This window comes from Dama dama, chromosome 22 (assembly GCF_033118175.1).
Source record: "Dama dama isolate Ldn47 chromosome 22, ASM3311817v1, whole genome shotgun sequence".
NCBI classification, from domain to species: domain Eukaryota; kingdom Metazoa; phylum Chordata; class Mammalia; order Artiodactyla; family Cervidae; genus Dama; species Dama dama.
Window position 1 is genome coordinate 15,785,075 of NC_083702.1, and position 14,533 is coordinate 15,799,607.

Below are 14,533 nucleotides of genomic sequence, written 5' to 3' on the forward strand. Positions count from 1 at the left end.
ACGGAGCCTCAGGAGCCAGGAAACTCTAACCAAAGGTCAGCGCCTGCTGCTGTGGAGTTGGCCCATCCCCTTTTTGTTCTGTTCTGGGTGGGGGTTAAGAACAGCCGCTCCTAAGAGTTTAAAGACTGTTTGGTTAAGCCCTCGGCATTCTGGGGGACTGTCCTAAAGGAGGAAATCCCTCGGGCAGTTCAGCACAGGGATAATGCGTAGCGTCTAACGTCGGCAGACGATCAAGGTGACAGGGACAGTGAAGGGACAGGGAGGTGATACAGTAGTTAATCCCACTAGGGGACTGTAGGTAGAAAAAACATGGAGACCCCTGTAAGTTAATGATGACTCAGAGGGCAGGTTTGCTTAACCACAGAACCAAGCAGGCTTGCTTAGCAACAAAACCATGAGACAGAAACAGGAGACATGTTTCCAAACAATAAACAATGCTGGCATGAAACCCACATCCTGCCCCGTGAGCTCAGCAAGTTAATGATCCCTAGGACATGCTATCTGCACCCACAACAATTTGTGGACCCAGCTTGACCATGTAGGGACAAGAAAACTCACCTGCTCAACCTGGAGGAGGAGCTGATGTTGGAAGCATGACGTCTACTCAAAAAAGACAGAGAAGGTCTTCTCCCCCTTCCCCACTTTTCCTTTGATTATACAACTGCAGCCCTGTAAGTTCTCGGGACGTGGCATTTCTCACGCACCCACATGTACAACCTCACAAATGTCCTATTCTAATAAATCACTTCTTATCTACCACTTGGCCTCTCGCTGAATTCTTTTCTGCCCTGAGATATAAAGAACTGTGGTACTGGAGCTCTTTGGAGCTCACGAAAAGAACACCAAACTGTTTTAAAAGCATGTTCACAATCAGACACCACTTACTCCAGATCATGTCTCCCAATTTCTAAACAGCAAACGCTGATAAGGATTTTGGAGGGTGAAGTGAAGGGCTCAAAGCAACTGCCAGTGAGGTCTCAGCCTCAGTTCTCCTGGCTGCTGGCCTGTGACACCCCAGGGATTGTGGGACGGGGGCACAACTGCACACATCTAAATACTTGTTCCTAAACACGTGTTCCTCATTTTGTCTCTGTTTCTTTCATAAGGTCGCTTAAAATCAAATCACACTTAAACTCATTTTTATAAGGTTGCTTAAACAATGATACTTCTAGAGCCCCTAAATCTAAACTTCTCTTCAAATATGTGTTCTTAAGTCCTTTTACTGTGTTTTGTAGTTCCTATTTTCCTGTTTCTGTCAGAACCGCCAACATTTATGTCTCCAAATACATCTACTTCACCCTATAAATCAGTGTCCACTAGACCATATCCTCCTTCAATGCCTTCACTTCTACATCACTACTATTATTCCACCATCAGAAACAACTTTTCTCCATCAAGAAAGTGCCTTTTTTAAAGCCTGGTCAAGCGCATGCGTGTGCATGCTAAGTCACTTCAGTCATGTCCGATTCTTTGTGACCCCATGGACTGTAGCCCAGCAGGCTCTTCTGCCCATGGGATTCTCCAGGCATGAATACTGGAGTGGGTTTCCATGCCCTCCTTCAGGGGATCCTCCCCACCCAGGGACTGCTGATCAAGGGCACCACCTCCAGAAAGCCTTCCTTGGTTGCCCCTGCCTTAATCTAACTATGCTCTTGCTCAGTGTGAGCTCAGTGTGACACCTAGTAAGGGAGGCAGTTTCCACCTCAGCCTCAAACAGGAAGGTCCAGGCCCTATAGCACTGTGACTGCCTGCCCATGCAGGGCACTGGGCAAATGTTCCCAGAGCAACAGTAACAACCAACCAGGGACCAGGGTGCGGGGCACACACCAGCTCAGATGCCAGGCCTTTAACAGCACTGGTGAGGCTCTCAGGTCGTCTGGACCTTATTCTACTTTACACGACTTCACACAGTGCCGGAGCTGTGGGCAGGGACTGCTCCAAGGTTTACCTGAAGTTATAAGCAGAGGACCGGCTTCCTAGGTGGAGCTAGTGGTAGACCCCTCCTGCCAATGCAGGAGACATACGAGATGCAGGTTCGATCCCTGGGTCAAGATCCCCTGGAGGAGGAATTGGCAACCCACTCCAGCATCCTTGCCTGGAAAATTCCATGGACAGAGGAGCCTGGCCTATATAGTCCATAGGATCGCAAAGAGTTGGACATGACTGAGCACACACAAGGAGGAAGATCAAACAAGAATATATCCACAGTTATCTCAGAAAGTTATTAAAATACTCCTTTTCCCAGTTACTCATCTCTGAGGCCAGATATTCATGCAAAGGGCTGCAAAGAGTCAGACACAACAGAAGCGACTTGAAGTGAAAATGAAAGTTGCTCAGTTGCGGCCGACTCTTCCTGACCCCATGGACTATACAGTCCATGGAATTCTCCAGACCAGAATATTGGAGTGGGTAGCCTTTCCCTTCTCCAGGGGATCTTCCCAACCCAGCGATTGAACCCAGAAGCGACTTAGCATGCACACATATAAGCAGAGAGCTGGTACCTGCCTCTCCCATTGCTTCATCAGACCCTCTAGGTATGCAGGAACGCATGGGCATCTGGGACCCACTCGCTCCTCACCCCCACCCTACGTGTATCCCACACTAGGTAGCAGCAGCCTCAGAAATCTCTGCAGGCAGGGACCCCAGTCCCCACCGCCCTGTGCTTCTTGGAAATAGGAAAGGTAAGGGATGGGAGATGCCCTGGGCTCCTTTCCCAGGGCAGTAAACCAGAGACAGTGCTCGGAACTGGACCAGAGCAGAGGGCATCCCAGCGGATCCCGCTGGCTGGCCTGCAGGGGCAGCAGACGGGGAGGACACTCACCACAGAAGCTGGGCTCCCGCCACCCGACGTGCACGCCCCTCCGGGCGCAGGCCGCCGCGTAGCTGGCCACCGCGTCGCACAGGCAGTCTCTGCCGTCGGAGCAGGCGCACACGTCGTAGCGGCAGTTGCGCAGGTAAGGCAGCGGGCCCACGGCGCTGTGGCAGGCCTCGAACTTGGGGGATGTCAGGATCGCGCAGGCCTGGTCTGCGAACTTGGCTGTGGGGAAGGGAGGGGCGTGTCCGGGACCGCGCACGGGCGCGCGCACCCGGACCCCCAGACCAAAATCCCCGACCTCGCCCGCCTCAGCAGAACCAACAGCAAAAACAGCTTCTCTCCGGTCTGGGAACCGTGGCGATTTTTCTTCTGCAGCCCATATTCTTTCCTGATTGGCTTCAATACACAATCAACTGCATTTCCCAGGGAAAAAACTGTTCCCGGATGAGTTGAGAAAGAGGGCGCGGTTGATGTAGGCCCCAGATGCTGAGGCAGACCAATCTGCCGATGGCCGCCCCCTGCATCTATCTTCCCGTAATGTAATTGCTGCTCAGACAGAGTGAGAAGGTCCAGGGGAAGAACTGTGGACTATTCTTTTCTTTCCCAGGGTGTGGCCCACGGAGGGTGCTCGATAAAGAGACTTTGAAGAATAAATGATCCAGATAATCAAATGCTGAGGATGAAAAGAAAGACCCACCGGCTCCAACCCCGGCACCATGGGCGAACCATCCAGGAAACGCACTGGAACAAGGGGGATCCCAAGGATTTGGGGGTCCCCTCCCCCACGGTGGGCACCCCATCCCTGGAATGCACTAGAACTCGGGGATCTCGGGGCTCACGTACTCAGGCGCGGGTTGAGGCTGCAGGGGTCACTGGGCTGCTCCTGCAAGTCCTCGCAGTCTGCGCGCAGCTTCCAGGAGTTTCCGAAGTGCTCCACCAGGGGCTCCACCAGGCCCGCGGGCGTCAGGAAGTCGTCCCTCTGGTTGCCGTTGTAATTCCCGCACAGCCCGCAAGTCCTCCCGGCGTAGACCGGGGACAGCTGCGGGGGACAGACCACGTGGAGCAGCCGCCCCAGCAGCCACAGCTTCCCTGCCCTCATGAGATGGTTTTCATCAAAAAAAGGTCCCCCGGAGGGGGGAATAAATATGAATTTAATACATCACAGCTAAGCTCTGGGCTGCAAAAGAAACTAAAAACCCGAAGCGTGGTATCCGTTAACCAGTTACCAGTAGTTCATCCCGTTCTTAAATCTTTAGAATCAAAGACCTGTCCTCTAGGAAGCAATTCAGAGATGATCCCCTCACTTAAAGACCAGACACTGAGACCCAGAGAGGGATAGCAACTCACCTGAGGTCACAGAGCTGGGCCCAGCAATGGGCGGAGCTCTGCCACCCTGGCCATCAGAGGACATGGCCAGGGAAACACAGTGCATAGCTAGCCCCCCTTTCTTGCACACTTATCTCTGTCACACACGTGGGAGAAGCAGGCTGAGCGTTTATGGCCCAAGTTTTCTCAGAACATACACTGCGTGACCAAAAATAAATACTCCTTCCTAGTGTCTAGATTTTGACTCAGTCACTGGGCATCTTTGAGGAAAAAAGGCCATGAGTCCAAGAGGACCCCAGGGGTTGCAGTCATGATCCAAAGAGGTAGGCGGTGGGGATCAGCGAGGACCCAGGGGCGGCCTGCAAGGGGATCAGGAGGGGTGCAGGCCACTGGCATGTGCTCATTCTCCATGCTCTGAGCCTGGGGTGCACATTCAGAGGGATGTGGGGGTCCATGGTACGGCTGGAGTCATCTGCCCATCTCTTTTGGGGGGATCTTAGTTCAAACTGGAGCAGAGGCCTGGACCCCCTGGTGGCCCTGACCCCTGCTCTGCAATTTGCCTGAATGCTAAGTCGCTTCAGTCAGTCGTGTCTGACTCTTTGCAACTCCATGGACTGTAGCCCGCCAGGCTCCTCTGTCCATGGGATTCTTCAGGCAAGAATACTGGCGTGAGCTGCCATGCCCTCCTCCAGGGGATCTTCCCGACCCAGGGATCAAACCCGAGTCTCTTATGTCTCCTGCAATGGCAGGCGGGTTCTTTACCACCAAAGCCACCTGGGAAGCCCCAGAGTTCACTTGTGGCTTCGGGACCTCCTGTGTTCTGACACCCGGATGGGCCGGCTCTGCGGGGTCATCTTTTGGAGCCCCTTCCAGCTTCCATCTCCAACTCGACAAGACTCAGGATGAACAATCTCATGAGGGTTTCAGACCCATACGTATGTACAATGGACCCAAGTTAATATCATTCATAAAAAGGAAGATGGAATAACGTTTCCTTGTTTGCTTGGCAAACAGCAAGTGTTGGCACGTCAGGCACCCGCCCTTGCCTGAGCTCCCACTGAACATGTCGGTCCCCCCACCTGGCACCCCCTGGTTCTCCCCCGCTGTATCTCTCCTCCCCCCGGGTGCATCACCTCCTAACACGAGACACAGTTTCCTTGGTTCTGCTTATTGTCCGTTCGCCTCCATTAGAATTTAAACTAAACGAAGCCGGGATTCGGGTCTGTTCTGTGTCACTGCTGTAACCTCGGCGGTGCGCTCGGTGAGTGAATGGCTGGACAGTGTCTGGGCGGATCTGTGAGTGAGCCAGGCGCTCCTCTGGACGCCAGCCCCGGCGAAGCTGGGGAGGCGCCCGTCCCCTCGCCCACATCCCAGCACCGTCTCTCTTCCCTCCTGGTTCTCAGGCCCCAAGGCCCTCAAGCTGCCCCTGTTCACCCACCAGGCCTGCCTTCTCCACCACCCCCTGCTCTCTACAAATGCCTCCTTCCGTCCCTGGGACTCGTCTCGGAGGCTTGCTCAGCAAAGGGTTAGGAGGGTGGACGTGTCCGTGGAAGCCAGGCCTACACTGTCCAGGATCGGGGACTTGGGGAGAATGCGCCAGCTATTTGCTGATTGGAATAAACCTCAGGGGCACTTCTGACCAAGTGAAAACTGTCAGAACCCTTTCTCCTCTGCTCTAAGGCCGCCTCACAGCCGGCACGACCCCACTGCCTGGACGGTGGGATTCATACCTCACCCAGGGAGCCACTGGCAGCTTCTCTTTCACCCCACCTCATCCCACTGCCTTGGTGGGGAGCGGGAGTCCCCAACTGCCACCAGCCGGTGTCCTCCACTCAGCGGTCAAACCCGGGGTCAGCATGGGAACGCGCCCCCTCACACACACCAAAACACCTAGGACATTCCCCAGGCCCCGGGGTCCCTGGCCCTGTAGTCTTGACCAGTGAAGGCCTTTTCTCTTTAGTCAAACCCACCAAGCCACAGAGATAACCCTGCACCCCCTCCCCACAGAAGCAAGTCCTCCTTGCCTCAGAGGAGACAAAAGGCAGAGGATCTTGCGGGGAGGAGGTCAGCCGCCCAAGACAAGATACCATGGGCCTGCTGAAGCGGGGTGATGGGGCGCCTCACAGATCAAGAGCACCCTCCCCGTGCAGAGGGAGGTGGCTGAGAAAGCGGGGGAGCTAATGGGGGCGCCTCCCTTGATGACCAGGGTGTGGGAGACCTGAGTTCTGCTCACTCTGTAACCAAATGACTGTGAGTCACTGTCCTGCTCCAGAAATGGGGGTATCCTTATTTCCAACTGTACCTGAGGGTTTGATAAGGTCTCCAAGATTTTCCTGTTCTTTTTCTTTTTTAAGTTGTTGGGTGAAGGCAACTTTTATTTTTTATTTATTTCTCTATGTGTGTGCTGTCACCCGACTCTTGGTGACCACATAAACTGTAGCCTGCCAGGCTCCTCTGTCCATGAGATTCTCCAAGCAAGAATACTGGAGTGGGTTGCCATTTCCTCCTCCAGGGGATCTTCCTGACCCAGGGATCGAACCACACCTCTTGAGTCTCCTGCCCTGGCAGGCAGATTCTTTACCACTGAGCCACCATGGAAGCCCTTTACTGATTTATTATTTATTTATTTGGCTGCTCCAGGTCTTATTTGTAGCATGTGGGATCTAGTTCCCTAACCAGGGATTGAACCTGGGCCTCCTGTATTGGGAGCACAGAGTTTTAGCCACAGGACCACCAGGGAAGTCTCAAGATTTTCATGCTCTATAGTCTGTGGTCATAGCTTAATGTTTTTATAAAAGAAAAAAAAAAAAAAGGTGTTGATTTGGAGCTCTCTCAGGGACTTGAAGAAAAAGAATATGGCATTACAAGGATGGAGGGCACCAGGATGTCCTCAGGGATACCCCAGATGCCCATCACGGGATCATACCAAGGCTTGGGGAACACTGGCCCCCCCAGACGCCAAAGGGGACTCTCCAGGGATTTTAATATATCCAGGGCAAGGGTTCTCAAAGTGTGGTCTTGGGACCTGTGGGACGGGGTAGTCTCGGAGGCCCTTTCAAGAGGTTCATGCGGCCAAAACTATTTTCCCATGACTTTTTCCCTCTCGTTCTCTGTGAGTGTGCAGTGGAGTTTTTCAGGGCCTACATGATATGTAACACTGCAGAAGTCAACAGGATTCCAACTGTCTTCTGTCAAGACAGCCATTAAAGAAATGTGCAGACACATAAAACATTGGTATTCTCACTCCTTAACTTTGTTTTGGAAAACAGATTTTTTAATCTTTACATTAATACGTAGTGACTTCACTATTGGTATTTTTTAACGAATTAACAAGGGTCTCTGATTTAATCTGGTAAATATCTAATCTGGTAAATATCACTAGATAAGTGAAAGTGTTAATTGTTCAGTCGTGTCTGACTCTGCGACCCCATAGACTGCATGCAGTTCACCAGGCTCCTCTATCCACGAGATTTCCCAGGCAAGAATACTGGAGTGGGTTGTCATTTCCTTCTCCAGGGGATCTTCCCAAACCAGGGATCGAACCCAGGTCTCTCACATCACAGGCCGGTTCTTTACTTTGTAAGCCACCAGGGAAGCGATAGAATACATCAATAGATACAACCCCCATAGAAGATCTCAGCACCTTCGGTAAAATTTAAGAGTGTAAAGGCATCTAAAGACGTCAAAGTGAGAAGCACCGGTCTAGTGGTGGTGACTCTGCCCGGGGAGCTGATCAGGGTGTGCAGTCTTGGGCACATCTCCTGGCCCCCATGAGTCTTGCTTGCTTTGTTTATGAAAAGGCAGTGACAGTACCTTCTGGGGAAATTTTCAGAGGAGAACATTGATCTGGAAGCCAGCCCTGTGAATTATACAGATCCCTATCCAAGAGTGACTCTAAGAACACAGAGAGCAGTTGGAAGTGACCCCCAGCCTGCCAAGCCCCTGGATGGGGGTGAGGAGGTTTGGATCTGGCAGCTCCTAGAATAATCCTTCACAGGTAGTGGGTACATGACCCAGGTCTTCACTGTGAGTCCCACAGCAGGCACCCCCAGGAACACCCTCTGATCACAGGCCTTGTTGCAGTTAGGAGCCTTAGCAGTAAACTGGCTGCCCGCACTCCCCCAAAACCCAGCCCTGCAGGAGACCAATAAGGCTGGAAACCCTCGGAGGACCAGAGCCCTGCACCCAGGAACTCCCGGGGTGGACAAGGGGCATCCAGACAGCACTCACCAGCCGCTCATACACAGAGAGGCCTGTTCCTCGCTCTGGGGGCTCAGGGTGGGTTGGGGGAGAAAGGAATTCCCCTCCCGCCCTCGAGCTCTCCCATCAGACCACAACGGGGGCTTTGTGCGGTCCGGTTGCCAGGAGGACGCCTACCTTCAGCAGCAGCCTCCCGCGGCCGTCCCAGTCTATCTGCAGGTCCTCCCCGAAGCTGAGGAGCAGGGAGGCCATCACAGTGTGCTGGATGCGGAGGTCACCTGGAACCAAGCGAGGTGGGGTTTCAGGCTTAGGATAGGACAGGGCAGAGGGCCGCAGGCCGATGGGTTGTAGGGAGAGGTGGGGTATGTCACAAAGAACTGTGGCAATGAAAGCAGTGAATTAGGGGGCAGCTGAGGGATGGCCATGAGGCTTACAGAGGGTCTCAGGAAAGGTGGATCAGGGTGGATGTAGTGCAAACTGGGCTCCAGAAGGTGCCTCCGCATCGCTCCGGTAGCCTGCCATTCCCCACACTGCCACGAGGGGGCGGTAGAGACTCCTTAGCTTCTGCACGTGCCCTAAGTGGGGATGGGTTTTCCATCCAACCACTAACCCCTTGAGCATTCCCTGGACTGTGGCACACGCTTCCAGGCTAAGTGACCCAGTCCTCAAGGCTGAGCAATGCCGTGTGCAAATCTAAAACTGCAGTTTTCTCTGGGGACGACATAGAAGGCGCACCTCTTGTCCTAGGGAACATAGCACCTCGTGGGAGACACACAGCATTAATCACACATGGACAAGCTGTGGGCCCAAGTTCTCCCACCCTTTGCAATATGGGGAGGGGAGGGGTACGGGCGCCCCTTTGTGAGTGAAGGTTGGACTCATGCTGTGCTTACGTAATGGTACACTGCCGCCTGGAAGTCACTGAGCAGGGAGCTTTTCCCAGAGGTCACGGGGTCACCTGGCTTTGCCCCAAGATGTCTTGGGGTCTGACCCATCAGCAGACACCCCACCCTCAGTCAGCTCATCTTCCTCCTCCAGGAAGCCTTCCTTTCTTGCAGCATAAATTCAGGACACCAGCTTGAGCTTGTCCTCCAACAATAGCACTCCTTCACATTCTCACGGAAGAGGTGACAGTGAGGGGTGGGGGCGCCGAGAGCGAGCTGGGTGGGGGGTTCCGGGGGAGGAGGGCGCCCACCTTGCAGGAGGGGAATCTGGATGTCCTGGCCATCCAGGGCGACTCCACCCCCGTGCTTCAGCTTCAGGAGGCCATGGTGCGGGCTGGGCAGGCGGACGGTGACGGAGCGGGTGCAGACCGCATCAGGGTCGTCGGCACACTGCCAGGAGGGGTGTGCAGAGGGGCGTCACCACCACCCCCAGCCCAGCCCCCAACCCATTCACTCAGGGAAAAACCCCAACCAGGCAGCCTCGGCTTCGCTCACTCGGAACCACTCCCTCCTCAAGACTCTAGGCCCTGCTTGTCCTTGTTCCTTGGGCCTGTTGTCCCAAAGGGAATCGGGGACCTGGATCCTCAAGGAGCCCTGGGCGCCCTGTCTGTCCTCCCCTTTGCTGGATGGTCCAGAAGAAAAAAGTACACGTGGGGTCTCCTTGGCCTCATCCCCATGGGCATCCCCGGGCTACCTGGCAGGCTCACCTGGACAGTCTCTATGATGACAGAAAAGGAGTGGTCCTGGCAGTCCTGGGCCAGCAGGTACTGGCAGACCCCACTGAAGGTGAAGTGCCTGTCATCAAAGCTCTTGAAGTGGGATTGTCCTGTGATAAGACACTCTCCTGGGGAGACAGCGGGGAGGGGAGAGTGGGTGTCCCAGCAAGACCCCTGGGGGGACAAGGGAGGGGAGAGTGGGTGTCCCAATGGGTCCCCTGGGGGACAGGGGGAAAGGGAGAGGGGGTGTCCCAGCAGGACTCCTGGGAAGACAGGGGGAGGAGAGAGTGGGTATCCCAGCAGGTCCTCTGGGGGGACAAGGAAGAGGGGAGAGTGGGTGTCCCAGAGGGTTCCCTGGGGAAACGGGGGAAGAGAGAGAGGGTGTCCCAGTGGGTCCCCTGGGGGGTGTCCCAGCGGGGGGCACTTCCTGGGTTTCTCCACACCATGGTCTAGAAAGGAGCCCCACAGGAGGACTCTACTCAGGCCCCACCCCTCTGGCCCTGGGAGGTCAAGGCCCAGTGGGTCAGTCCTGAGCCTCAGGGAGTGAAGTCACACCCAGGGAGTGAAGTCACACCCAGAAAGTCACACCCAGGGACTGGGCTGCGGGGGGGTGGTGACACTGGGCGGTGACGCTGGGGGTGGGGCTGGGTCAGAAGCCAGCTCTGGGCTCTGGGCTCACTGAGGCTCCCAGCCCTCCCCGCTGTCTCCCTGGGTTCTGCTCTGCTGGGGTCAGAGACTTTCTCTGACCCCAGCATCATCATCATCATCGTCATCATCATCACGGGGACTCCCCCTCACCAGAAGAGTCCCTGAGGGCAAGAGGGCAGAAAGCCAGCCCAGAGCAGTGATGGGCCAGCAGTCCAGGGGCCAGGATGCTGTCCTCACCCCTGCCCAGCCGAGGGGCAGCTCTCAGGCCTCCTCTTGGGCAAACCCCTGCTGGGACTTCAGCGGGGCCAGTGGGGGCCCCGGGCACCATCTGCCCACTATCTCACCACTGCCTGAGCCAGCTCCCCAGACAGGCTGACACAGCTGGGGGTGGCTGCGAGGACTTCCCAGCATCACCCTGCAGCCCCAGCCCTCGACTTGCCCCGATCCAACCACTACTCTATCCTCCCCAGGCCCCGAAGCAGCCCGTGGTGCAGGCCCACCGCACCCTGGACCACAGCCCACCTGTGTGGGGGAGGGGGGCTCTGCCATCATCTCCAGTGATGCCCGCTGGCCCCGCCCCACTCAGGGCAACCCCATCTCAGGGCCCACAATGGCCCCATTGAAGCCCAAGTGGTATCTGGAGTCCTTCCCAGCCCCTCTCTCCACGTCCCCTCTCCACCTTCTCCTTTACAGAGAAATAACCAGAGACACTTGCCATGGCTCTTCCACAAAGTGGGAGCCCTCCTTCCCAGCCCTGTCACCCCCAGCCTGCGAACAGCAAAGACTCATTCTCCACGGCACAGATCTGCTCTGCACCCCAGGTTCCCCCTAAGTGGGCCCTACAGCCAGTTTCATCTCCAGGGGATGATGCTGGGCCCTGTCACACAGTCAGGAGTCCTCAAAGGCCTACAGCATTGGGGGGGAGGGAGGGTTCCAGCTGCCCACCTGTCAAAGACCAGGCTTGTCAGCCCCTGACTACCACCTCATGCCTATATCTGCACTGAAATGCACAACGGGCATGGGCGGGACCCCAACTTGGGGTCCAGGTGTGGCCCTGCCGTTGGAAGTCAGGGGGAGGGCAAGTAGCCCCCAAATCTCCATTAAAACCCTTAAACAGGGACTTCCCTGGTGGTCCTGTGGCTAAAACTTCACTCTCCCAGTGCAGGGGACTCGGGTTCTATTCCTGGTCGGGGAACTAGATCCTGCATGCCACAACTAAGACCCAGCACAGCCAAATAAATAAATATTTTTAAAAAACCATAAACAACAGAGGTGGGAGGGCTTCCGGATTGGTGAGCTTATCTACACTCAGGAGGTGGTGATCCCTGTTCCACGGGGAAAGAAGCTGCTGGGCTCAGGACCCTTCCAGAGTTTGCCCTGTGTCCCTCTTCATCAAGCATTTGTATCCTTCATATTTTTTTTGTAATAAACCGGCAATAGTAAGTGTAGTGTTTGCCCAAGTTCTGTGAGCCATTCTAGCAGTTACCATGGCTTGCATCAGAAGTAGGGGCGCTTGCTCGCAGACCTTCACCTCTGGGGTCTGCACTAACGCCAGGTAGTCAGGCTCAGAAATGCAGTGAAGTGTAGGGCACCCAGGTTGTGTCCAGTAAGTCAGAGAACCGGCTGTTGTGGGGAAAACACAAACGCACAGTGCCAGAAGTGTGAGTAGAACCAGGTCATGACTTCCCACTGCACTGCCCCCCAAGAAGGGCACGAATAAGGGGTCACTCTTTGTGGAAGTCAGAGCACAAGACGCAATGATTAGGGGTAAGGGTGGGCAAGGGTCACCCCAGCTGATTGCAGCCAAGCTGGAATTCCAAATCCACAGGTGTCACGAGAAAGCCTTTTTTAAAAAGATACTTGTTTATTTGGCCTCATCGAGTCTTAGCTGTGGTGCATGGCCTTAGTTGCTCCAAGGCATGTGGGATATAACTTCCTCGACCAGGGATCAAACACACATCCCCTTCATTGCAAGGCAGATTCCTAACCACTGGACTGCCAGGTAAGTCCCGAAAAAGCCTTTCTGAAAGGGATTTTTCAGATGCTGTCATCATTCTACAAAGTGACACAGCCCTGTGTATCAGGGGTCCTGACCCCGTCACAGGGAAATGGGTGGGAATGCTTCCCCCAGCCTCTCTCTGTTTTCTCAAGAGTGCTCTTATCTGAGTAAAAAATTGGACTTTCCTTATCTCTGACAATGCCCAGGAAAAGAAGGGTCAATGAGAGAATCTGCAAACATTCAAAAGCAAAACCTTGGGGCCTGACTCTACTCCTCCGATCTGATTTCCTGCTCTGACCTCCCCTGATGGGCGTCCTGAAGTTTCCCAGGAATCAGAAGTCTGAATATTGTATTTAGCTTATCTCCTTGGTACAACTGAGGGATGGTGCTGCCGCACAGGAAACCTAGGAACACCGCCATGCTGGGGAGCCGTGAGCCCAGGGGGGCTGGAGGAGGCGCCAAAAGGATGAGCTGCACAGTGACGCTCACCCAAGCCCTGCCCACAGGTCCCTGAGAAGACCAAGTTCTGCCAAGAGGACGCTTAACATTCCCAGCCACTTGGTCAGCAAAAGGCAGCCGGACAAGCCACTCGCCACCACTGGACGCAGCAGGTGGGCAATAAAGGTTTGGGTCATCTCCTGCAACTTCCAATTAGCTTGATTTCATGGGGATCCAGGACACGTGTGTATTTGTGTGTGTGTGTGTGTGTGTGTGTGTTAGTCACTCAGTCATGTCTGACTCTTTGAGACCCCATGGACTATATCCCACCAGGCTCCTCTGTCCATGGAATTCTCCAGGCAAGGATACTAGAGGAGGTTGCCATTCCCTTCTCCAGGGGATCTTCCCAATCCAGGAATCGAACCCGGGTCTCCTGCATTGCAGGCAAATTCATTACCGTCTGAGCCACTGGGGAAGCCAACTCATGTGGCAGGTACGAAATAGAGGTCAGGCAGTTGTGAGTTTGAGTTTGTGAGTTGTGAGTTTGTCTCTATCTTATAGCAGCTGTGTGACTCTGGGTGAGTTACTTAACCTCTCTGAACCCGTTTCCTCTTTTGTAAAATGAGAATAAATTGCACCTGCCTCCTAACGAATAGAAAACATCATGTAACTGACTGAAAAGGGAGATGTGTCAGGAGGAGAGCCAGGGTCATGGTGGGGGCAGCTAGAGGGGAGGAGGCAGAGGGAGATCTGAGTGGACAAAATTTGCCGTAAATGGAGTTGGGGCTAAACAGAGGAGAAAGGAAAAGGCAGAGATTGTATTGAAACTTTTCCTAAGTGGATTTTCCAGGGTGGAGACAGGATAGGAGAAGTCACTGGGTGGCCTGGTGTTTCTAGCTCTTGCAGTGCTGTGCCCAGTCGCACAAGCATGTCTGACTCTTTGTGACCCCATGGACTGTAGCCCACCAGGCTCCTCTGTCCATGGGTTTCTCCAGGCAAGAATACTGGAGTGGGTTGCCATTTCCTGCTCCAGGGGATCTTCCCAACCCAGGGATCAAACCCAAGTCCCCTGCGGCTCCTGCATTGCAAGCAGATTCTTTATCACTGAGACACCTGGGAAGCCCTTGGATCCTGCCAAGGCCTTTGGCTCAGGCATTCCGGAAAATTCCAGAAATTTCTCATTTCAACTTTTAAAGAATTATCAAGCCCGTCTTCCTCTTAATTTTCCAAGGAACCTGCGTCATCTTTGTTTAGTCATCCATGACCTTGCAGGTTTCACAGCTCACGCAACCGTAATCCTCTGAGCAAACAGGTGACGGGAAGCAGGGTAAAAGCTTTGCCCAGTTGCAGTCTCTCGTTTCACTGCTGGGGGCCTCCCCTGGCTGGCCGGAAAGGAGCAGTTTAGCACAGCTAGTTCTGCAGCTGTGAACAGGGGTTGCATCCAGGC

General features: G+C 54.4%; 1 protein-coding gene across 1 annotated transcript in view; it reads right to left on the bottom strand.

Moving 5' to 3' along the window:
* The window catches only part of VWF (von Willebrand factor), a 128,449-nt gene that overhangs the window by 73,070 nt on the left and 40,846 nt on the right, over positions 1–14,533 (bottom strand). The window contains exons 11-15 of the mRNA XM_061124740.1: positions 9,993–10,129; positions 9,537–9,675; positions 8,519–8,619; positions 3,659–3,854; positions 2,822–3,037 (exon numbers count right to left, since the gene is read on the bottom strand). Coding sequence (XP_060980723.1) covers positions 2,822–3,037; positions 3,659–3,854; positions 8,519–8,619; positions 9,537–9,675; positions 9,993–10,129 — 789 coding nt within the window. The remainder of the gene's footprint in view (positions 1–2,821; positions 3,038–3,658; positions 3,855–8,518; positions 8,620–9,536; positions 9,676–9,992; positions 10,130–14,533) is intronic.